At 34.8% G+C, this 26,516-nt stretch overlaps 2 protein-coding genes across 2 annotated transcripts in view; both read right to left on the bottom strand.

Moving 5' to 3' along the window:
- Window positions 1-26,516, bottom strand: part of BDKRB1 (bradykinin receptor B1) — an 82,349-nt gene that overhangs the window by 30,574 nt on the left and 25,259 nt on the right. The window lies entirely within an intron of this gene.
- The window catches only part of BDKRB2 (bradykinin receptor B2), a 40,549-nt gene continuing 25,260 nt past the window's right edge, over window positions 11,228-26,516 (bottom strand). The window contains exon 2 of the mRNA XM_003756572.3: window positions 11,228-13,300. Within this exon, the coding sequence (XP_003756620.1) occupies window positions 12,181-13,293 (1,113 nt within the window). The 5' untranslated portion in view covers window positions 13,294-13,300 and the 3' untranslated portion in view covers window positions 11,228-12,180. The remainder of the gene's footprint in view (window positions 13,301-26,516) is intronic.

The raw sequence follows: 26,516 nt of genomic DNA on the forward strand, positions 1-26,516 counted from the left end.
TATCTATGTTGTGATAGACACCTTTTCAGGATTCACTTTTGTAATACCAGCAACAAAAGAGACAGCCTGAGTGGTCACTGCATTCCTTATCCAAGCATTTGCAATTATGGGTGTGCCACAAGCAATAAAAACAGACAATGGACCTGCATATACTTCTAAAAATTTTGTACACTTTTGTGTACAATATAAGATTTTACACACCACTGGCATACCCTTTAATCCTCAAGGACAAGCAATAGTAGAGAGGAGAAACAGAGACATTAAGACGCTCCTCCAAAAACAAAAGAAAGGGGGAGCCACAGATAATCCTAGAGAACTTCTAAATCTAGCCCTTTATACTATTAACTTCTTGATTTTTGACAAAGATTCAATGGCTCTGGCAGACAGGTTTTATAACCCACCGGAAAGGTAGTGTCCAGTGCAAGCAGCTCCACTATCTTTAGAAAATCGCCAGGTGATATGGAGAGACCCAGAAAGTGGTGAATGGAAGGGACCAGATAAATTAACTGCTTGGGGGAGAGGGTTTGCTTGTATCTCTACAGGTACAGAGAGGGGATCAGATGGGTACCAACAAGCTGTATTTGCCTTGTCCATCAGAGAGAGACTGAGCAGCCCTTGAAATGAAGAAGAAGATCCAAGAAACATCATGTGGTTCCATTGTTGACTGTGCCCACTACTGAATGAGCATGGCAGTTATGGCGTTTGACTCATGGGCATCAAAAATTGTTGGACTTCAAAACCCTCAGGAATCATTGGATTCTCTGAAACATGATAAGATTGTTGTAGGACTTGAAAACCCTTAGGAATCATCGGATTTTCTGAGAAATGATAAGGACTTCAAAATCTGCAGGAATCATTTAATTCCTTAACATATAAAAAGACTGTTGTAGGACTTCAAAAACTTGTGGGGATCATTGGATTCCCTGACACGTGAAACAATGGACAATAGATTGGTTTTGGACTATCTCTTGGCTGCTGAAGAAGGCATATGTGTGACTATTGTTTACGTACCCTCCTTCTAGGACTTCTGGAAATCTTTTACAATACCATGTTGATTCTTATTGTTTGTTATATCACTACTTGCATATACAATTCATGTTTGTTATACCACATCGAGCCTGCATTGACCATGGGGAGAGTCATCACTAATAGTCTGTGCATTATTGCTATGTGCTTGTGTAATACTTCCCATGCTGATAGGTTTCTAATAAGACCCTTCAGCCCAGAAACCCACTAGGAATGCCCACTTCCCTTTGGTGCTTTCCATCTCCCTTCCTGAGATGTCAGGGAGGGTGTGATCATCTGCTTTTTAGTGCTTTCACCTCCCTTCCTGAGAAGTAACGGGGGGCATGATCACTTCCTTTTCAGTGTTTTTATCTCTTTTCCTGAAAAGTCAGGGAGGGTGTGATCACCTCCCCTTGGGGGCTCTCACTAACCTGTCAGGGATGGTGTGACCACCTGTATTCTAAAACAAAAGAAAGCAGGAGATGTAATGGGCTGAAACTGAGCAGATGCACTTGGACAGTCGAGCACTTAAGGCTAATTACTTATTGGACAATACTCTATTAGCACATGCTTGGAAAACGGCCTGCCCCACTATTCTGTGCTGGCTTAATCTGTTGGTATATAGGGAGATTTAGGAGGAGGGATTAGAGGGTGGAGTAAGACAAGCCAGTGTGACTCCTGGTGGAATGAGGAAGAGGAGATTCCTGTGTTCATTCCTCTCATTTCAATCAAGAATAAAAACCAAGGATTTTTGCTTATGCTGACTCTGGCTGATTCTAAAGTATCCAGGGTGATAACTCAGTCCCCACATATAATGTCCTGCTTCCCCTCTTGGCAGATATCAAAGTCTCCTTTGGAAAAAGTGGAAGGAGGAGAATTAGAGAGAATTAATCTTGTCTTTCTGAGAGCCACATATATTCAGGTCTCTGTAGACATTCCTAAACCTATATGGGCTAAATAATAACCCCTCTTCCTTATACTCACACACCCACACACCCTTACAAAAATATTAAACTATGTGATGATTTGATGTCATTTTAAATAAAAACCTTATAATCATTGTCTATTTCTCTTTCTTATACCACATTCCACCAATTCTTCCTTCTAAACATCTCACACACCTATTCATTACACAAAATTCCCAGAGTCACTATAGTAGTTGAGATCTTACTATCTCCTAGAAAAGTTCTAGAATGGATTATTAAAGAAATGATTAATGAACATTTAGAAAAAGAAGGATGACTTGATTCCATCAAGAACAGGTCATACTACATAACCATTCTAGAGAGCAATTTGGAACTATGCCCCAAAGTCTATAAAACTGTGCATATCCTTTGATCCAGCAGTGCTACTACTGGGTCTGTATTGCAAGGAAATTATAAAGGAAGTACTTTTACTTCCCACATGTGCAAAAATGTTTGTAGTAGCTCTTTTTTTGTGGTGGCAAAGAATTGAAAAATGAGTAGATGCCCATCAGTTTGTGAATGGCTAATTAAGTTTATGGTATATGAAAATAATGGACTATAATTGTTCTATAAAAATGATGAACAAACTGATTTTAGAAAGATCTGGAAAGATTTACATGAACTGATGCTGAGTGAAACAAAATAGAACCAGGAATACATTGGACATAGTAATAGCAAGACTGCAATGATCAACTATGAAAGAGTCTCAGCAGTTCAGTGATCCAAGGCAATCCAAATGAATTTTGGATAGAAAACATCTGCATCTCAAGAGAGAACTATGGAGACTAAATGTAAATTAACACATGCTATGTTCGTTCCCCCCCCCCCCTTTCTTCATTTTATTTTACAGATATGGAAACTAAAGCAAATAGGATTAAATGACTTGCCCAGGATCACACAGCTAGTAAGTGTCTGAGTCCAGATGTGAACTCAGGAAGATAAGTCTTCTTGACTGTAGGCCTGGCACTTTATTGTGCCACCTCACTGCTTTTTGTGAACTTGAGATGTTTATCTTGGAGAAGACTCAGGAGAGGCATGATAACTATGTTCTAATACTTTAATATTTGTTGTGAGGCAAAGAAGTTTGATTTTTGTTGCCCCAGAGGGCAGAATCAAAAGACATGGATGAAAGGTACAAAGGCAGATTTTTGGCTCAAAGTGAGGAAAAGCTCCTTACTTATTTGTCATCTCATAATGAAACAAACCATTTCACATTCTTCATCACTAGAGATCTTTAGGGTTGGATAATCATTTAAGCTTGAGGATATTGTAATGTAGGTTCCTACTCAGATACAGTGAGATGATCTCTGCAATCCCTTTCAACTGAAATTCTGTGATACTATGACAATCAATATAAAATCTCATAATAGAAAGGGATCATATAGATTTTTCAGTCAAGCATCCCCTCTCTTCTTTAGAACCTCAACAAAGTTGTCTAGGTAAGGCGGGAGACTTAGTACTAAGAAGATCTGGATTCAAATAATATCTCAGACACTAGCTCTGAGTCCTTGGGCAAATCACTTTACCTTTTTATATTCTCAGTTTCCTCTTTTGTAAAACAAGGGACTTGGGTTCTTTGGCTTCTAAAATTCTTTCCAATTCTAAATCTATGATTCTCCTCTTTTAAACTCTCCTGCAACAAAGAATTCACCCTAAGACAGCTCCTTTCATTGATGGAAAAAAATTGTTAGGAAGTTCTTTATGAATTGCCAGAATCTGCCATTTTGTAATTGCCTTGTACTCTTCTTTTTATTACTCTAAAAATACACAATCAATTCAAGGAAATCAGCTACCATGTCAATTTAGAAAAAAATTTCCAAGACCAAACGAACACCAATAATATTTTAAGTTGCAAGGTTTTTATTGTTGGTTTTTTTTTTGGTGTAATTCCAAAGATTTGACTAATAAACTATCTTAAAACATGTATGAAGATATTATAATTTTTTTCTATTCTGTTATTTGCAGTGATAAATTTCATATTAAATGTATTTTTAACTTCTAATATTGGTGCTTCTATATTTGCTACTCCCACTCTTTCAACCCAGGCCATTGGTTAGACTTTCTAGTTAGGATCATCTTATCCTTATTATTAGCATTTCCTTCTTTTCAGAGAATCACAGAATGCTAGGAACCCTGAAATCACAGAACCAAAGAATGTCAGAAATTGAAGAATGTATTGGGGGGTGATGTTGGAGAAACATAACAAGTGTCTTCATGCATTTGAAGTGCTTCCATATTGAGGGGGGGGATTAGACTTTTCCTGTTTGGCCCCAAATGGCAAAACCAAAAACAGTGACTGGAAGTTGAAAAATAGCAAATTTGGGTTGGATTTAAGAAAAAATTCAGAAGAATTAGAAATCACAGAACCATAACCTTTTAAGTTGGAAAGAATTTAAAATGTTATCTGGTTAAAACTCCCTCATTTTCAAATCAAGGAAAGCAAAGTCCAGAGAGGAGGTTGCAGACCTCACAGGCTGAACAGTAATCAGAACTGAGCTCGTCTGATGCCAAAATCAATCCTCTTTTCAAGATGCTTTTGCTTCCAACAGGGTCCCCAATTAGGCCCATATAATGTTCAGTTAGTACCTTGAACACTTTATCCCAAATCCTTGCCACTGACTTCAACTGTGGAATAATTTGTTTGGCTAGAAAATATTGTTTTGAATAGAATTTACACTACTACCTGTTTTGTACCCAGCTATTTTGTTTTGTTTTGAATTTTTTTTAAAATTAAAGCTTTTTAATTTTCAAAACATATACATGGATAATTTTTCAACATTAACCCTTGCAAAACCTTGTGTTTCAATTTTTCTCTGCTTTCTCCCCATCTCCTCCCCCTAGGTGGCAAGTAACCCAATATATGTTAAACATGTTGAAAATATATGTTAAATCCAATATATGTGTATGTATTTATATAATTATCTTGCGGCACAAAAAAAAAATCAAAAAGAAAAAATAACAAAGAAAATAAAATGCAAGCAAATAACAAAAAGAGAAAATCTACGTTGTGATCCACAATCAGTTCCCACAGTCTTCTCTCTGTGTATGTAGATGGCTCTCTTTATCACAAAATCATTAGAACTGGCTTGGATCATCTCATTGTTGAAAAGAATCACTTCCATCAGAAGTGATCACTTCTTGTTGCTGTGTACAATGATATCCTGGTTCTGCTCATTTCACTTAGCATCGGTTCATGTAAGTCTTTCCAGACCTCTCTGAAATCATCCTGCTGATTGTTTCTTATAAGACAATAATATTCCATAACATTCATATATCATAATTTATTCAGCCATTCTCCAAATGATAGAAATCCACTCAGTTTCCAGAAAAGTGCTACCACAAACATTTTTGCACATGTGGATCCTTTTCCCACCTTTAAGATCTCTTTGGCACATAAGCCCAGTAGAAAAACTGCTGGGTTAAAGGGTATGCATATTTTGATAGCCTTTTGGGTATAGTTCCAAATTGTTCTCTAGAATGGTTGGATCACTTCACAACTCTACCAACAATATATTAGTGTCCCATTTTTCCCACATCCCCTCCAACATTTGTCATTGTCTTTTCCTGTCATCTTAGGCATAATAAGTATGTAATGGTATCTTAGAGTTGTCTTAATTTGCATTTCTCTGATCAATAGTGATTTAAAACCCCTTTTCATATGACTAGAAATGGTTTTAATTTCTTCATCTGAAAATTGTCTGTTCATATCTTTTAACAATTTATCAATTGGAGAATGGCTTGCATTCTTTTAAATTAGAGCCAATTCTCTATCCTTGAATGTAAAAATGTTTTCCCAATTTATTGCTTCCCTTCTATTCTTGTCTGCATTAGTTTTGTTTGTATAAAACCTTTTTAATTTAATATAATCAAAATTATTTTGTAATCAATAATGATCTCCACTTCTTTGCACAAATTCCTTCATTTTTCACAGATCTGAGAGGTAAATTATCCTATGTTCTTCTAATTTGCCTATAATATCACTCTTTATGTTTTGATCATGAACCCATTTTGATCTTATCTTTGTATATGGTGTTAGGTGTGGGTATATGCCTAGTTTTTGCCATACTAGTTTTCAATTTTCTCAGCAGTTTTTGTCAAATAGTGAGTTTTTATTCCAAAAGCTGGGGTCTTTGGGTTTGTCAAACATGAGATTATTGTAGTCATTGATTATTTTGTCTTGTGAACCTAATCTGTTCCATTGATTGATTACTCTATTTCTTAGCCAGTACAATATGATTTTGATGACTGCTGCTTTGTAATATAGTTTCATGTACCCAGTGGTTCTGACTTGTACCAGATTTATGACTGAGAAAGACTGACTTTTAATTTAAGGGCTTAGACTCTTCATGAACATGAAAGCTCCTTGTCTTTCTAATAAAATCTTACCCCAGAGGCAGGATAATCATAGTTTGAATTGTTATTCACATCCAGATCTCAAAAAAGGAGGAATATATTAATTGGGTTTAGGCAGATCATTTATTTTTACACAAAAAAGCAATGATAAATGTAAAAGGAATCAGGACAAGTCAACAAAATGATTAAAATAGGATTGACCTTGTCAAGACGTAACATAATTTGTTGGTAAATAGCCTGTGAAGCAGCCAAACAAGATTAGGCTTTTCTTTTGAGCAGTATTGTCTTTGATGGAGATATTTACCGTTTCCTCTGTTGCTGCCTCTGTCTTTGCCATGTTAGTACATATGGATACCTCTATTGTTCCAGGGAACAAAGTGGCTGCTGCAAATAGAGTTCCAGATCTTTCTAACTTTACAAGCTCACCTAATTAGAGGCCACATCTTCTGGCCCCATCCAAGGCACGGATTGCTTAAGTAGAAAATATGATCATAGTCACTGGGATGAAGCAGGAGATTAGGTTTCTGTATCAGATTTTTGGGAGAAAACTCAGAACAGTCTTCACATTTTGAATCCAATAAGGAAGAGTGATTCAGAGGATGTGAATCTTCCCTTTTGTAAAACCACTGAGCTCTACTTCAGCAGTACTTAGGTTAGGATACTCTTCATTGCATATGACTGGAAGTAGACTCACCCTCAGACTTTTATATAGTCTCCAGGAATTGTGACTGATCATGTGTGTGACACAGGATGGATAACACTGTGCTAAATAGACATTCTCTCTCTCAGTGCTTTTATCCATGTCTTTTTATTCAATGTGATTTATAACTAGAATTGTTCATAGATTCTATACAGAGAATATGCCTGATATACTGGAGCCTTTCCTATACATCAGTTTGTCATATAGCATTTGAACATTTGTTAGCCTTTGTTCAAAGCACATGACTGCCCATCTTTTTTTCTTATTGTACCAATGTAAAATGTTACCTCAATGGTCTCTAAACTATTTCAAGCATGTATAGCTTTTGGTTAAAAAAAATGCTTTTAATGCAGACCTCTAATATATGTATATGTTTATTTAAAAACTGTATAAGTATACTAGTGTATTAATAACTATGATTTTTCTTGACAGTGGTCTGAGAAAACAATAATGTCTTAGCCCTTGCTAACCATTTAGTACCCAGGAAGTTGCCTTCCAAAAAGTACAGGAGCATTGTGTTCCATTATGGATGCCACAGTTTAGAAAAGACAGGAAAGAAGGGCAATCAGAATTCAGGTCCTTTAGTCCAAGACATATGAAGATCAGTTTAGTGAATCTAGGTTCTAGGACATGATCGCTGCCTTCAAATACCTGAAGCTATATCAAGTGGAAAATTAATTAGATTATATTATCATATAGGGCAAAATCAGCCGGAATAACTAAAAGTTACTTCCTTGTTAAATTTAATTTATATATTTCTTTATAAAAAAAAAAAAACCTACTCTTAACAAAGTTCACAGTGTCTTATACTATCCTTTTTCCTGTTCTTTTGTGCATCTTGAAATACTTATGCTTACTGAAGTCATAATATGTCAAGTTCAAAAAATTTTTTTAAGTCCAGTGTTTTAAAATGAAATTATCCCAGATCTTTGTCAATTGACTCTGGTATATTTTGCAAAATCATAAGGGATAATTAATTTTTTTTATCATTTACTTTATGTTGTCATTCATAATATAGGTTCCAAAGTGGATCAGTATTCCTCCAGAACACTGATGGAATGAACCCAAATGGACTATAGCTCGATTGCAAAGGATTTGTGGTCAATATAATAGAAAGTGAAATGGGCCACAGTCCAACCTATTTCCTATTTGGTTTTATTCTCTATTCCTCACTTCTTACATATCTAATCAGTTGTTCAATCTCACAAAAATTAGTCTCGTTGATATATTTTGTTTTTATATCACCTTTCCATCACCTCTCAGAGAGCCATGCCTTAAGAATGAATGAAAGCAAAATTGAGCACGCATTATGTGAGACACTCCTTGCCCTCCAACAGGTTACATTTTAGTAGGGAAAGATACTACATGAAGAGGAATTAGAAGTAAAATTTCAGGTTTGGTGAAGACCTAAGTACTCAGTGGCTTGATATAGAGATCGTTAGGAAGTTAGTAGTAAACTGAACAGAGCTAAATAATCCAGGAAGACCTGAGTTCAAATCCCTCCTCAGATACTTACTAACAGTGTGACCCTGGGCAGGCTACTTAATTTCTCAGTTTCCTCCTTTGTAAAATAAAGATAGTAATATCATTCTCCAGGTCTTATAAAATAAGGATAATAACACGTTGTGAAAGTAAAATGAGGTATTTGTAAGTGTTTTGCAAACCTTGAAGTGCTAGGCAAGTATTAGACAGTCTTACTCTATTTTCATCTTATCCTTTTTAATTTCTATTTTTGTGGATATTTCACAACATACATAAGTATAGGCACAGTAATACTTGCATGTCATTTATCTAGGTAAATATAGTTTACTGGCAATATGTGATAACATTTTGTTTACAGATAGTGGTACATAATCAAAATAGTTTGAAGACCACCGCTTGATGGGATGGAGGAGCACAGTAATATATTTCTTTGATTCTGTTGTTTTCTATGATATTCTTCTTTACTCAGGCAGCTAGGTGTTACAGTAGATAGAGTCCTGGGTATGGAGTAAGAAAGATCTGAGTTAAAATCCTGTTTTATGTATTTACTAGCTATGTGACTCTGGACAAGTCATTTAATCCCTATGTACCTCAGTTTCCTTAGCTACAAAATGAGGATAATAATATCACCTACCTGTTAGAGTTGTTGTGAGCATCAAATAAGGTAATTTGCAAAGAAAACTCAGCAGTGTCTGGCACATAGAAATTGCTGTATAAATGTTTATTTTCTTCCCAGGTCTCCCTTCTCTTCTTTTCTCCACCCTCGTTACTAATAAGTGTTACTTAGTTTAGTTGGGTTCATACAGAATGCTTCACATACCTACCTTACCCCAATTCTATTTCATTTACTTACTAAACTGAATAGATTGTCGCATGTTTACATCATTCATACATGTATTCCTTGTATGTGAAGGTGATTTTATTTTTACATTGAAACACCATTTCGGAGTTTTTGAAAGTCACAATGTTACACAATATCACAACATCAATACATACAATATATAATCACAATTCTCTTTTCCATTCCCCTTTACAGAAACACTTGTATCAGGTGTGTGACAGTCTGAATAGTTGCATCTGCTGTAAGGCTTTAGAGCCCAGGGCTAGTTACCCTGTGACACTGTTTGAAAAGAAAGAAAGGAAGCAGATGCTTCTCAAACTTCTCAGGAGATATTTATAGAACCATTCCATTGCTGGCTTATATGTGCTCTTTTAATGAAATGTTCTACAAATAGCTCTACTTCCTTTTTTTCCTGCCTTTCCCTTCAAAATATACTTAATATACGTGTCTGTTGGCATGTATATACATCATAGTAATATATACGTTTTAATACTGTTTTGGTGATACTTCTTATTTCTTTTTATTATTATAGCTTTTTATTGACAAAATATATGCATGGGTAATTTTTCAACATTGAGCCTTGCAAAAACTTCTGTTTCAACTTTTCCCCTCCTTCCTTCCACCCCCTCCCCTAGATGGCAGGTAGTCTCATATATGTTAAATATGTTAAGATACTTCTTTCTACTTGAAGTCTGTGAAATCATTTTTTTTTTTACAAAGAGATATATAAAACAGCTATTATTATCATTTTTATTATTTCTTCCCCAGCTACTAGGGCAGGTGGGCAGTCAAGGGCATCAAAAGAAAAGGGATTTTATATCATAAAGCAGTTCAATCTTTGTGATTCGTGACTGAATTTGTAAATACATGGACCTATCAAACAATTAGGTTTGGTTTAGGTTCAACTCAAATTCCTTTCTTGTTTGCTCCTGTCCAAAGTGATCTGTTCCTCCTCTGAAATCCTGCTACATTTTTGTTTATAACACTCTTATGTCTCTTAGCAATATAATCTTGGGTGAGTTAATCTATCCCTGGGATCTCAATTTCCCCATCTATAAAATAAAGTTTTGTCTTAGACTAGATAGTCCCTAGGATTTCTTTAATCTTTAATATTTGATGTTCTAAGTTCCCTTCCTACTTAAGTATTCTGTAGTCAAAAATCCCATCATATTAACATTCCTGTCTACCTCTAATATACTGTGGTACTGTAGTGTAATCTTCTATATTGTTTCTGATTCCACTTCTTATATATTTTTAAGACTACATTTTGAACTATAGTTATTTAGTTATGTTCCTTAGTAGTTATTAGATTCAAGAAGACAGTGTTAGTGTCTAAAATTTTATATTTGTAGCACCTGTAGTGCTTAGTACAGAGTTCTTTGTTGAGACAACCTGAGGTTTCAAGAGTTATTTCTGTAATGGCTATTAATCCATGATAACTACATAATGCCTCTACCCTAAGGTACTTTTCACAAAGATCTGAAGACCTACAACATTTTCAACATTTCATTTTCATGAGAGGAAACATGGTATAAAGAATAGGGCTCTGAATTTGAACACATACTAGTTTTATGAATTTCCTAATCTGTAAAACAAGGAATTTGGAGTCCCAAGGTCCCTTCCAGCTGTAACTCTAAGATCCTTTGTTATTCCATTTACAATTATTGTTCAACTGAATTTTTGCAGCATTGGTGTCTAATAATGTCTGACTTTGGTTTAGCACATTTAACTTTTCTGTGTATTTTCCCCATTAGTCTCATGTGATTTTTACACCAACAAATGAGAAAGCTGGAATCACAGAAGTCAAATAATTTGCTCAAATTTATGCTAATTGTAGTTCAGAGACTAATATTCAAGGACTCTCTTTTTTCCAATATTCTACATAGCTTTACTTTTTTTTTTTTTTTTTTTTGGAGGGGTGGGTGGGAAGTGGACAGGAGAGAGCTAAGGTGAGAATGATGTAAGAGTAGTGACATTTTTGGTATTAGGAATAGCTGAAGTGGAAATACCTCTCAGAGTTCCCTGATGCAATTTTGTAGCTGATACAGACTGCTAAGGCCTCAATAATTTCTCCTTTTCTTTGAGAGAACCCTAAGAAATTAAGGAATTGACCCAAGGTTGTACAGGTAGGTTGGACTTCAGTCTAAGTTTGCCTAACTCTAAGGTTAGTCTTTTAACCTCTAGTCAATTACACCTCTTTGTGCTTTCATATAACCTTAGAAGGACCCAATTTCTATCATCTCTTCAGTTGTTGTTTATGGACAAGAGCCTGTGCAGGTTTCACAGTAGACAATCTTGAAATACATGTTGAATTGATTTGGATTCTCTTTCTTGCACTAAAATATTTCTTACTTCCTTCAATTATTTATTTGAATAAATACAAAATGAAGGGAGTTAAATAATGCTGCTTGTTTTCTATCCACAAACAATTTTCTTACTAAACTTGGAGATGAGCCTTCATTAGTCATGGATCCCATCCATAGAAATCATTGCCAGACTCAAAAATTCAGGAATAATAATTTGTCCAACCCTAAACTGGGCAGTGACTACTCTGTCATTAGAAGGACAGGAGTGCTTCTATGCCCAGGATTTTTCCTGAGGATCCATATTATCATTAGGGGCAAGAGAGAGGAAGAGGGGTTAGGTGGATGTAAGGTTGGATGACCAGGTGCTACTCTCCTCCCTTCACTGCTCTGCATCTCCAGAAAATTGAAAGTTTTTCTACTGGCCCCTGGCTTGCCCAGTACCAACTGCAGCCAGTACATACTGAAAATGGCTCATGATCATATGTAAAGCTGTAGTTTTGCAGTCTTTTAAAAATAAAATAGAACAAATTACTGGTTGTATTCTAGATGCTTGTGAAGTTTGTTTATCTGCCGGTCCATTGATATGGTAGTCTTCAAAGTGCTCACTGAATTTTCTATTTGGATTGAGTCTGATTGGCACCACTCAATCTTGAAACATTCCTTGTAGACCTCCTTAGATTTCTTCTGGAATCTTTTCCCCACAAAAATATATACCAGAGGGTTCAGGAAGCTGTTGCTATAACCAATATATGTTCCTATTTGTGTAAACACATTGAGAATATTTACAGTCTGACAGTCTGAGATGACCTTTAGCCGATAGAAGGTATCCATCAGTGTGCTAACCTGGAATGGGAGCCAGCAGATGATGAAGAGCAGAAGGACCACCAGGACAAGGATGGCAGCCTTTTTTTCTGTCTGCTTTCCCTTGAACTGTTGCATTTCATTGTTTCGCAGAACATGGATGATTTTCACAGAGCAAAAAGAGATGATGCAGAGGGGCAGCATAAAGCCTACACCGTTGAGGAGAATATTGGTGAAGATTGTCCAGTTGGGTGATGGATAGGCTAAAACACAAGCAGTGATATTGTGGCCCTCATCTTTATACTCCCGTAGGGTACGGAAAATCACCACAGGAGAACTCACTATCATTGTGAAAAGCCATATGATGAAACTGTAGCATTTGGCATGGCAGGTTCTTCGCATTTGGCCCATAGACATGGTTTTCACTAGGGCCAAGTACCGATCAATACTGACCATCATCAAGAAGAAAATGCTGCTATACAAATTCATGTATATAAAGGAATTCACCACTTTACAGAGTATCTCCCCAAAGGGCCAGTCATAGTTGTTGGTAATGTTAATGGCCCAGAAAGGGAGACAAAGACCTAAAATAAAGTCAGCAGCAGCTAAATTTCCCAGGTAAATTTCAGGTACTGTGCACCTACTTTTGTGCAAACAGAAGACACTGAGAACAAAAATGTTTTCAACTGTGACTAACACAAAGATGATCCAGAGGAATGGGGTCTGCATTATATTGAACCAATCCCAAAATTCAGTGAAAGAACATTTCATCTTCGTGGTCTCATTGAATAATGATTCATTAATTCCAGGTGAAAGGACTTCTTGACTACTGTTGATCATTTTAGCACTGGAAAAAAGTGGGAAAATGGTTACGGTACTTTATAGTTGGTGATAAGTCAAAGAAAAATGTAAGTTAAGGGAGCAGCTAGATGCTGTAGTGATAGAGCACCCATCCTGAAGTCAGGAAGACCTGAGTTCAAATCTAGCCTCAAACACTTAATACTTCCTAGCTGTGTGACTCTGGGCAAGTCACTTAACTCCAATTGCCTCAGCCAAAAAAAAAAAAAAAGTAAAGCCATGAGGGTGGGAAATAACTTTTGTTAGATTAAGCATCTACTTTCAACAGAATGAAAACTGCCTGGAGGGAAGTAGAGGACATCAAACTTGAAAATCTAAATGGATACCTCCAGTCTGTAATATATAGTCTTGAATATGAAGTAAAGAAGGTTAGAATCAATTATCTGCATTTAAGTCTGTCTTGGCAAAAGTAAGATGACTGGTTTTTGGAAAAAGGTTCATATCAAGCCAAATGTATTCCTTTTTAGTGTTTAGTTTTTGTTTTCCCCTCTCCCCTGTTATTATAGTGAAGCTCAAAACTGAAGTGATGCCCCAGAAGAAATAATATGGTATAATGGAAAGTACACTGATTTTTGAATGAGAGAATTTGAGTTTGAATCTCTGCTTTGTTCTTATGCATATGGCATAGGTAAATCATCAATTTCTCTTTAGTTGCCTCATCTTGAAAATGAAGTGTTGCATTGGGTAATCTGTGAGGTCCCTTTCAACTCTTAAGTTTATGATCCTACTATCTCTGTAAATGGGAACATAATCAACATTTAAACTTCATCACCATCTACCACCAGGCTGAGGTCTGCTTACTTCCTGGACATATTACAAGGAAATAAAATGAGTTTCATGGAACAGGGGAAAACAGCTGAGAAAATAATCACACAGCAGAAGATGTTCCATTACAACCCACAAGGCATCCTGTCATTATTATAGGTCTTTCTTTCTTAGAATACAATTGAAGTACTTTGGGCAGGATCTTTAGTTGAGGGATTTCCTCTGTCTTTTCTGAAAATAAATTACCCTTGATAAGGCATAGAAATTAAGAGGGAACAATAACATTTTAAACATAGAAAGAACAAGTGTGTGTAGGTGAGTATTCTCTTAATATGAAAGTTGGAAGAAAATCTGTGCAGAGCAACAGATACAACTTATTATGCTTGCTTTATTTGCCTCAATGTAACTCTCCTAGGAAACACAGGCATGCATGATAGTGTGACAGACTATGGTGCAGAAACAAGTCTTGGTCTGAAAGGATTAAGCAACTGCTGTTGGGACCTTTGTTTTGAAAAGGAAATACTTCAAAGCTTAGGAAAGATTTGGGCTCTGGGTCTCAGTCCAAGCTCAGGAACTAACCCAATGTATGATTAGAGGCAAGTAACTGTGAAGTCTGGGTTAGCACCCTGGATGTCTTACAATTAGCTGGAGTCAGGATAAGCAAAAGTCCTTGGTCTTTATTCTTGGTCTTTAGGGGGAGAAGTGAAGGGGATGGACAAGATTGCTACAAGCTCTCCACAACCTCCCTTCTCTTCATCCACCACCAAAGCGCCTCTGGCTTGTCTTACTCCATCCCCTAGTCCCTCCTACAATTATCTGTATACACCAAAAGATCGAGCCAGCACAGAATAGTGAGAAGGGCCATTTCCCAAACATATGCTAATAGAATATTGTCCAATAGGTAATTAGCCTTAAGTGCTCGGTTGTCTGATTGCAGTGCACCTATTCAGAGTTTCAGTCCTTTACAAGTAACTTTCCTTTTCGGTGTCTTAGTTGCCTCTTATGTAAAATCAGATAATTGAATTATGGTAGGTTTTGTCATAATATGAGGAAAAACTTTTTAACAAACAGTTATTTCTAAGTTATTTTTTCTGAATAATACTATGAGATAGATAATGCAAATGCATTATATTCCTGTTAAAACTAGGGACAAGAAGTCCCAGCAGAATTAAATGAGTTGACAAAAGTCAAATAGCTAATAAGCATGAGAACTGGGATTTGAATCTAAGTTTTTATTCCAGATCGGTCACTTTGTCCTTCTATTATTTTTCTGGGGAAGGAGAATGCCTACCACTTTTGGAGAAAAAAAAAAGAATTAATAGCTTAGTAGGAATTAGCCAGAGCTGACTTGTTTTGGGGGTTTGAGAACAGATTAGATAGCTTCTATAAGATTAGAAAGTCAGGAGTCAGAGTCATAGCAAAAACTTGACCTTTTTCATTATACCAAGTATGGTTCTTTATATACAATAGATTTTTTTTTGTCATTTTGACTTTGTTGAATTAAATCTTTCCTTCTTGAAAAATTACATTGTTTTTATTTTTCTGTATTTCTGTCTGTGACAGTACTATTATCCCAGCTAGCCAGATTTAAAATCTTAGAGATGTCCTTAATATTTTCTCATACCCAACTAAGATTTTATTTGGTGTAGAGGAAAAAGACTAATCTGAGTGGTTCTAGTCTCCCTTCTGCCAGCAAATAAGCTCTATGACCTCAGATAATTCAAATGAATAAACTTTATTAAGTTACTATTGTATACAAGTCATTATTGCTAGGAGCTGGACATATAGAGAAAATAAAGTGATATTCTCTTCTCTTCCCTTTAGGAAATTATAGTCAACTAGGGAGATTATCACTTTATTTCTACACCCTTAGTTTACTCATCTTGAGAAGGTTCAACTACATGTTTCCAAGGTCCTTTCTAGCTCCAAGATCCTAAGATTCTATGATTCAATCAATCCATCACTCAGCATTAAGTACTTACTGTGCATCAGTCATTTGGCTAAGTTCTAAGTTACAAAAGAAGAAAAAAAATACACTTTGGAGGAGCTTATTTACTACTGGATGTGGTAACAAGTAAATAAGTAGGCACAAATAAGATACACACAGAGTAGAAGGAAGGTAACCATGACAGGATTTTCTTAGATATTTAGTTGAGTGAAGGAAGAATATAGAAAAAGCTAGCAAGAATCTTAGGATCAAGTCAGGTTTTGTGTGTTTATTTTTTAAGACAGGGGAAGACATGACATATTTTCAAGCAATAGGGAGGGAGCCCAGAGATATACTGATAATCGAAAAGAGCATAGGAATGGGTGGGTGGGCAGGACAATCTGCTGGAAAAAATGGGAGAGGATGGATTCAAAATTTGTTTAGGAGATTTGACCTTGGTTAAAAGGGTTACTTCTTCAACAAGACAAGAATGAAGGAGGAGATAGTTGGGAGAGACAGTTAAGCATTATGAAAAAAGGAGAGCAAAAGAGACGACTAAGTGTATGGTTTCAATTTTTTCCAAGTATAAAAGGACATCATCTGCTGAGAGATTACATGTAGGGGTGCCTTGGAAGAGGCAAGGAAAGAAAAGAGTTGGAATATCCACTGTACTGAATATGACAGAGAATCAATCAGAGAAGAGGAACATTGCATTCCTGTTAGGAGACCCCAATTGGGATTATATAACACAAATTTATAATGGACTCATAAAGCATGGTTTTGTGATTTCCTTTAGCTCCATTCAGTAGCAAGTGTATATGAGTGACAGAGGCAGATGATAGGAATATTATATTCTAAAGCTTTGAACTCCTTGCTCAATTCTGTGATCTTAAGGATCTTTCAGAGTAAAAAAAGAGTGCTAGTTTTGACCTTAGGAGACATATTTCAAATAAGATTCATCAAAGTGATCCTGCTAGTTATTAGTTTAGTGATTTGGGGCAAATGATTTAACCTCTTTGAACCTTTCCTAATCTATAAAACTGGGATACCAAAAATTTCCACTAGTTATTTCACAGAATTGTGAGGAAGATCCTTTGAATGGGATTATGAATATGAATTTTTATGTTCTATGATTTTAGATTTTCTTGTGACTGTAAAATTCTATTTCTAGGGTCTTTTTCAGTATTGTTATTCCATGAACTAAGAAATTAATAACTTCTGGATATGATGAACAAAAAGGAAGGCATAACACTGCTTTAGGAAAATAGAAATCTCTTAATGTAATTAGAGGGAAGGGGAAGACAAGAATATATATGACCCAAAGAATTTAGATCAATTAGAATAAGAAATGCCTGACTTGGAAAACAGGAAATGAAATAAAATGTATTTAATTAGAACATGCTATCCTGAAACCCTGAGCAAGGCTGAGATACACATTTGTAATTTATCAGTAAGATAATATGCATAGATGTACCACTCTTTTCCTTGTTAGCTTAAAAAAAAGGAAGAAAAAAAGAAAGAAAAAAATTATAAGCAACATTGTCAGGGGGCTTTGAACCCTAAAAATAGTATAGATTTACCTAGCATATTCAGTTTTCATTACCTTCTGTGGTTACTTCAGTGACAGCTAGGTTTTAATCACCGACTAAAGGTTATGAACAAAACAGAAGGTTCCAAGACTAAGGTTTTTCTTTAGTAATTTCTTTTGATTTCCCCCATCCATTTTATCTGTCCAAAGAATGGAATTATTTCAGAAGATCACTTGCTTTCCTGAGAGGCAGCTGTATGTGGTAGAAAGCAGACCACAGCTCCAAAAATAATTTTATTTCCTTTTTGTTAACTTTATTATTATTATTTTAGGATTTAGGATTCTGAATTCTCTGCCTCCTACTCACTTAATAAGCCAAGCAATTTGATGTAGATTATAAATGTGAAGTCATACAAAATACATTTCCATATTAATCATGTTGTAAAACAAAACACAGACCAAAAAAAATAAAAAGCCAAGAAAAACAAAGTTAGAAAAAAGTATGCTTTCATCTGCATTCATTCTCCAGCAGTTCTTTCTCTGGAGGAAGATAGTATTTTTCATCAAAAGCCCTTTGGAACTGTGTTGGATCATTGTTTATCTAAGTCATTGACAATTGAGCTTGCCCAAAGACATATAAAACTGTTCCTACCCTTTGAATCAGCAATACCTCTACTGTAACTATATCCCAGAGAGATCAAAGCAAAAGAAAAATGCCTTATATTTCTAGCAATTATTTCTAGCAGCTCTTCTTGTGGTGCAAAGAATTGGAAATTGAGAGCATACTTATCCATTAGGAATGATTGAAAAAGTTGTGATATATAGACTGTTATGCCATAAGAAATGACAAGTAGGATGGTTTCAGAAAAACTAGGAAAGTCTTATATGAATTGATGCAAAATGAAGTGAGCAGTTCCAATTGCTCTTCAGAATGATTGCAGCAGTTCATCACTCTACCAACAATGTTTTAGTGTCCCAATTTTTCCACTCCCCCCTCAATTTGTTATTTTGTTTTTCTGTCAGATTAACATGTCTGATTCATAGATGTGAGGTGGTATCTCAGTGTAATGTTTGGGCTAGCTTTCTGGAGGACCTCAGGATCAGCCTTGATCTTAGTGCAGGAGTGAAGGAGGCAGGACAGCCACCACAAGGCTGGTCAAAGATGGAATGTCTCTTTTCCAGTCCTTCTTAGCCCTTATATACCTTATTGTATCATTACAGCATACTGATTATGTGTGAACTAGAGAACCATTACATCACTATGCTAAGTACTAAGTACATATATACTAGAGAACCATCATCTCATCCATTCCACTGAATTAACACTTTGTTTTAAGTATTCTTGTTTCAAATATACTTCTCCAAAGTTCCGGCCCTCTACATCTCAAAGTTATTTTCATTTACATTTCTCTAATCAGAGTGATTTTGAGCATTTTTTTTCATATGATGATAGCTTTGATTTCTTCTTCTGAATACTGTCTGCTCTTATCCTCTGACCATTATTTGTCATTGGGGAAGGACTTGTATTATAAATTTTTCTCCATGTTCTATATATTTGAGAAATAAGACTTTATTTCATTTCTTTAGGCTGTAAAATCCTCCTTCCTCTTGCTTTCCTTCTTTGCTTCTAATGTTGGCTTTTTTGGTTTTGTTTGTCCAACCCTTTTTAATTTAAAGTGATCAAGATTATCCATTTTACATCACATAATGTTCTTTATCTCTTATTTTGATCACAAATTCATTCCTTATCCATAGATATGATAGGTAAAATATTCCTTGCTCCCTTAATTTGTTTATATATCAACCTTTGTATCTAAATAGTATACTCATTTTGACTTTAGTATAGAAATAAGTGAGATGTTGACCAAACTTTCTTCCAATTTTCCCAGCAATTTTTGTCAAATGTTGACTTCTTTTCTAAAAAACTCCCTATTCTCCAAGTATATACAAGCAAAAAGTAATAGTTTTGTTTTCTCAAGGTCTATTCTGATTTCTTCATTTTCTTTTTCTCTTATTGTACTTATCTAGTACAATATTGGATAATAGTGCTAGTAATGGGTATCCTTGCTTCATCCTGATCTTGTTGGAAAGATTTCTAATTCATGCCTTTTACAGATGTTTGTTGATGGATTTAGATGGATACTAGTTATTTTAAGGAAAGTTCTATTTATTCCTATGTTTTCTAGTGTTTTTTTTTAAATAGGAAGGAGCGTTATATTTTGTCAAAATTTTTACTGTGTTATTGAGATAAATATATGATTTTTGTTGCTTTTGTTATTGATATGATTAATTATACTGATAGTTTTCCCAATATTGAACCAACTCTGTATTTGTGGTAAAAATTGTACCTAGTTATAGTGTATGATCTTTGTGATATACTGCTGTACTGTCCTTGCTAGTATTTTACTTAAATTGTTTTGTATCAATATTCATTAGGGAAATTAGTTGATAATTTTTTCCTCTGTTTTAGCTGTTTCTAGTTCACCATATCTGTGTCATGAAAGAAAATTGTTAGTACTCCTTTGCCTATTTTCCCAGATAGTTTATGTAGTATTAGAATTAGTTCTTTAAAACTTTGGTAGAATTCATTTATCAAAATAGCTGTTTCTAGGTTTTTTTTTTTTTTTTTTTGGTTTTTTTTTTAGGGAGTTCATTGATAGTTTATTCAATTTCTCTTTCTAAGAAAGACTTTTTAAGTATTCCATTTACTCTTCTGTTAATCTGGGCAATTTATATTTCTCTAAATATTCATCCATTTCAGTTAGATGGCTAGATTTATTGGCATATAATTGGGCAAAATAATACCTAATAATTACTTTAATTTCATCTTCATTGGTGGTGAACTCATTCTTTTAATTTTTGATACTGGTAATTTGGTTTTCTTCTTTCTTTTTAAAAATCTAATTATCAAATGGTTCATCTATTTTATTGTTTCCCTTTCCCTCTCCTCTCGTCGCCCCCCCCCCCCAATAAAACCAGCTCTTAGTTTTATTTATTTGTTCATTGGCTTTCTTACTTTCAATCTTATCCATCTCTTCTTTGACTTTTAGGATCTCCAATCTGGTATTTCATTGAGATATTTAATTTTTTTCTTTTTCTAGTTATTTTAACTGTATGTCTAATTGATTGATGTAAGCATATAGAGATATAAATTTTCTCTTAAGTATTGCTTTGACTGCATCCCATAACTCTTGGCATTCCATCTGTCATCCTTTTTTAATGAAATTATTGATTCTCTAATTTCTTTTTTGATCCATTCATTCTGTAGGATTAGATTATTTAGTTTCCAAGTGAATCTATGTTTCTTCAGCCTTTTATTGAATGAAATTTTTTATTACATTATGGTCTGAAAGGGATGCATTTAATATCTTAGATTTTCAGCAGATGGTTGTGAAGTTTTTAATGGTCAATTTTTTGCAGAGGTATCATGTAAAACTGAGAAAATTTTTTTTCCTTTTTATCCTCATTCAAGTTTCTTTAGTATATCATATCTAGCTTTTCTAAAATTTGATTCAACCCCTTGACTTCTTTCTTGTTTATTTTGTGGTTAGATTTATCTAGTTTTATCTCTTTCTTTCTTTCTCAAGGCAATTGGAGTTAAGGGACTTGCACAGAGTCACACAGCTAGTAAGTGATAAGGACCTGGGATCTCAAGTCTTCCTTAACTATAGACCCAGTGCTCGCTATCCACTGCTCCATCTAGTTGGCACAGATTTAGCAATTTTTGAGAGGGAACAGTTGAACTCCCCTGCTATTATAGTTTTACCATCCATTTCCTTTTGTTGTTGTACAATTGTTTTTGGTTATGTCTGACTCTTTGTGAACCCATTTGTAGTTTTCTTGACAAAGATACTGAAGTATTTTTCCATTCCCTTCTGTAGCTCATTTTACAAATAAGAACACTGAGGCAAACAGGGTTGAGTGACCTACCCAAAGTCACAATAAGTGTCTAAAGAAAAATTTGAACTTAAGTCTTCCTAATTCCAGGCCTAGTGCTCTCTCTATTTCTTATACCTTATAAAATCATGGGATCACAATTTAGTATTGGAAGAGAGCTTTGAGATCATTGGATACAACCTCCTTATTTTACAAGTACTTCATAATTATTTGCCAAATAAATGAGTGAATTTTGGGACTCATCAATTCACACAACTTTGCACTTTAAGAAATCTTAAGAATTCACCTAGTATAACTTCTTCAATTTGTACACAGAGGAATAATTTGTCAGATAATAAGTAGAAAAATTGGAATTTAAATTCGGGTTCTTTGGCTCTATAATATTTCTATTATATCACATTGCTGCTGGACCACACCTGAAAATCTCTTCTCTACTCCTGGCTTTGGTATGATTGAGGCCATAGTCTTAGATGAGGTTTCTTTGAAAAAGCATATGTATATACATATGAAATACATGTGAGTAAACATGCAAATATGTACATATATTCATCTATATGTATATTAATTCAAATAAAGATTTTAAATTTTCTTTTTTTATTCTCTGTACTGTCTTCCCATTTTTCTTGTGTATAATATAATATATACTATATAATATATGTGTATGTATGTGCTTACACATTTACATACATGTACACATACACACACTTATCTGCTCTCAGATTTTTACAAGCTAGATTAAGGTTTGGGGGGGAGAAGGAAAAGACTGGGATCTATATTTGGACAAATCTGGAATTTCTGATGCTCCATTAGTGCATAATTTCTGACTCAGATAGTCTTGCATTAGAAAGACCACAATATTAATTGTGAGGTCAGTATGATGAATATATTTAGAAATTTGTTCTTGGACTTTCCCCTTCATTTTGAAAAAATGAAACATCGGAAGCGGCAAACATTTGTAATTTTCATTTAATCAGAATCTTTTCCAAGGCATACTTTTCAACTATTTATTTAGTTTATCATATAAGCAGTAGAAAGGAGACTTGCAAGGACTAAATAGAACTTAGGACAGATTTTCATCAGGGTCAGGTACTTTGGTGAATAAAGTCAGGTTAGGAGTTTGTGAGTATACTCAGTTAATAATAACAGTAGAATATTAGAATAATAGAGTGAATATATTGTAGGTGGCACAGTGGATAAAGTGCTGGGCCTGGAGTCAGGAAGACAGCTTCCTGAGTTCAAATTTGGCCTCAGTTGTGTGATCCTGGGCAAGTCACATAATTCTGTCTCAGTTTCTTATCTGTAAAATGAGCTGAAGAAAATGCCGAACTACTCCAATAGCTTTGCCAAGAAAACTCTGTGTATGTATGTATGTGTCTAAGTATCCATCTATCTATCCCCTTAAGGTTTTCAAAGAACTTTACAAATATTATCTCATTTTATCCCCATGACAATCCTGGGAAGTAGGTACTATTTTTATCATGATTTTTTGGATGAGATAATTGAAGCAGATAGCAATTAAGTGACTTGTCTATGGTCATATAGGTAGTAAGTGTCTTTGAGAATGGGTTTGAATTTAGGTCTTTCTGGTTCCAGGTCCTTCATTCTAGGCACTGTACCAGCTAGCTTCCTCTAATTTGAGGTTCTAGTCTTGACAATAATAGGTTTTCAGTTTCTGGAGGTTAAGGAACACTTTTTTTTTTGTATTATATGAGGATTCCTATAATGTAGGACTAACTCAGTGTAATTTAAAAAGCTCTGTGTATGCTGTCAGAAGGTCTTTTAAAACTATATTCCATTATTGTTCTATAAAAAATGATGCATAGGCTGATTTTAGAAAGACATGGAAAGATTTACATGAATTGATGCTAAGCAAAACAAGCAGAACCAGGAAAACATTGTACACAGTAACAGCAAGATTGTGTGATGACCAACTATAACAAACTTGGTTCTTCTCAATGGTTCAATGATCCAAGGCAATCCCAATAAACTTTGGAGGGAAAATGCCATCTGCATCCAGAGAGAGAACTGTGGAGAGTAAATGTAAATCAACACATTCTATGTTCACTCCACTCCCCACCTTTTTCTTTTTTTTCTCCTGTGATTTTTTTCCTTTTGTTCTGATTTTTCTCTCCCAGCATGATTCATAAAGAAATATGCTAAAAACTGAATGTATATGTATAACCAAAAAAGTTTTACATATAATTGGGAAAAATAAAAATAAAAAAAAGAAAAATAATATTTCACCTCCACCAAATACTCACTATGCAGGTTAGTATAAAAGTTTGGAACTAGAAAATCTGGGATTGAATTTTAGTTCTATTACTTCCCAATTAGTCACATCCCTTTTCTGGACTTTGTTTATCTATAGAATGGAAAGGTTTTGGAACTAGAAAAGGATGGATTAGAAGGTAATCAATCAGGTCCTTTCTTGTTCTAAATTCTATAATGCCTCTTTGAACTTCAGCTTTCTCATTGGCAAAAGAGATAACAATATCTGAAGTCCTCAGGGTGATTGTGGTAAAGAAATGAATAATCAATAAATAGTAGTAGGTTATGATGAATGATAAAAAGCTAACCAGCCAACCAATGGGAAAGGAAAATTGTGGTCACCAAAAAAAGGAGCATTTTCTTCCTTGCCCTTGAAAAAGGCAATTATAACTTATCTTTGAATGGAAGACCTATGTTAAAGAAAGTTTCCATTCTTGCACATTAAAATAATTCAAATGGAAAGTAATATTTAATACAGGTATTCATGAACTTTGACCTTTGAGAAGCTTTATGGAAAGTTTTACATATATTTAAGGTGGAGACCTAAGAAAATTCATAAATAGAAATTAAGAATTGATTGGCAACCTGCGAGCTTCATATCCTGTGTCCCCAGCAATTGTGGCAGAGATGCAAAATCAGATGCAGACATGTGCTTTTGTTGTTAGGTAAATCCATCCAGCACATTGTTTCAAACCCTTTGGATCTTTTATATTTTGAAGAATGACTGATTTACCTAATGCCCAGAACTTAGAACTTAATATACTTGTGTACTCTGCTATTTCTCACATATGATCAAACTAAAACTTGAATATTGTATCAATTTTGAGGCTTTCTTTTATAGGAAGGGTGCTAATAAGCTGGAGCCTGTCTAGAGGAATGTGACCTAAATGAGAAGGAGATAAGAAACCAATCCAAGATGTAGAGTGAATAGAGAACTGAGTATAGAGTCAGGAAGATTTGAGTCTAAGTCTGGCCTCAGACACTAACTGTGTGAACTTGGGCAAATCACTTAACTTCTATCTCCTTTCTTCATCTGTAAAATAGGGATAATAATAGCACTTGTCTTCCATTGTTGTTATGAAGCTCAAATCAATACTTGTAATGCACTTTTCACAGTGTCTGGCTCTATATAAATGTGAGCTGTTACTATAAGCTCTTATATTGCTTCTTCAAATTTTACTATTTTTTTTTGTCCCAAAACACCCAGATTCAAAATCTAGAAGAATTTCCTCATTCAACATTATATCAATCAGATAACAAGTCTTGTTGATTCCATCTCTACACTATCTTTTTTTATTTCACTGTCAACAACTTAGTAATAACCCTCTTTGTCACTATACAGAACTGTTTCAATACTGAACAAGTTTCCTTTTCAATCTAATAATCATTTTTCTCTAAAAATAATCTTTTGTGTTACCTATCTAATCATGTCATTCCCCCTGCTTGAGAATCTTTAAAAACTCCCTATTGTCTAGGAAAAAGAGATCAAACTCTTTTGCCTGGCAATCAGGATTTTCTATTATTTATTTTTGCCCTATTTAATCTTACAACAGCGGTTCTCAAAGCATGCACAGGAAAGCATAATGCATAGTCTTAGGGACCTTCTACATTCTTTAAAAAATAGTGAGGAGCCTTCAAAGACTTTGAGTTTCTGTTGGTTATATCTATTGATATTTATCATATTAGAAACCAAAACTAAAATATCTTAGTATTAATACAAAAATATTTTTAACCTCATAGACAAAGTCTTGAATATGTCCAGGATCCCCAGGTTACACTTTAAGAATTGCTGTCTTATGCTACTCTTCTCAACAAAGTGCACCTCTGAGTCAAACATCTTGTCCTTGTCTGTGTGATACCCCATGCTCTCTCATCTCCATGTTGTTGCTCAGGTCTTTTTTTTCCCCTAAGGCAAATGGGGCTAAGTGACTTGCCCAGGGTCACACAGCTAGGAAGTATTAAGTGCCTGAGGACAAATTTGAACTCAGGTCCTCCTGACTTCAGAGCTGGTGCTTTATCCACAGTACCACCTAGCTGCCCCGCTCATACCTTTTTAATGTTTAGAAGATTGTCTTTGGTTGTTTGAGTTCTTATTTGTCCTTGAAAAGTGAAAAGTGCCAACATGAAATCCTCCCTAATTGATATCTTTTACCCTTTCTGACTAGTAAGTTCTTTCCAGAACCTCTACTTTGGGGAAGGGCCCCATGTTAGTCATCCTTCATTCTTGGGACTACATTACCATACCCATTTTTTCAGGTTCCATTTTTATGTCTTGTTTTCTCCTATTAGTTTATAAACTTCTTGAAAGCAGTGATTATTTCTTTTTGCTTAAACTCTTAACCCCAGCACTTAGCATAGCACTCCACATACAGTAAGTGCTTAATAAATGCTTGTTGAATGACTGACTTGAACTTTAAGTAACATTTTGTTTTATAATACTAGAGGCAGTTAAGTGGTTCAGTGGATAGATTTCCTGGGCTTGTAGTTAGGATGATCTGAGTTCTATCCAGAATCCCTATTTAGCTGTGTAATCCTCGGCAAGTTATTTAATCTTTGGTATAGTCAACTGTAAAACAGAATAATAATAGCATCTCTCTCATGGGATTGAGGGAAAGCTCAAATTAGATAATATTTGTAAAGCACTTAGAGCAGCATCTGACATGTAATAGATACTATAAAAATACTTTCCCCCTCCCTTCTCCATTTATTATGTAATATTATGTATTATGGTTACCTATGTTTGTATTATTTACCTATCAGATTATAAACACCAACTAGGTCAGGTACTATGTCTTATTTATATTTTCTGTTTTTTTTCAA

Source organism: Sarcophilus harrisii, chromosome 2 (genome assembly GCF_902635505.1).
Source record: "Sarcophilus harrisii chromosome 2, mSarHar1.11, whole genome shotgun sequence".
Lineage (NCBI taxonomy): Eukaryota > Metazoa > Chordata > Mammalia > Dasyuromorphia > Dasyuridae > Sarcophilus > Sarcophilus harrisii.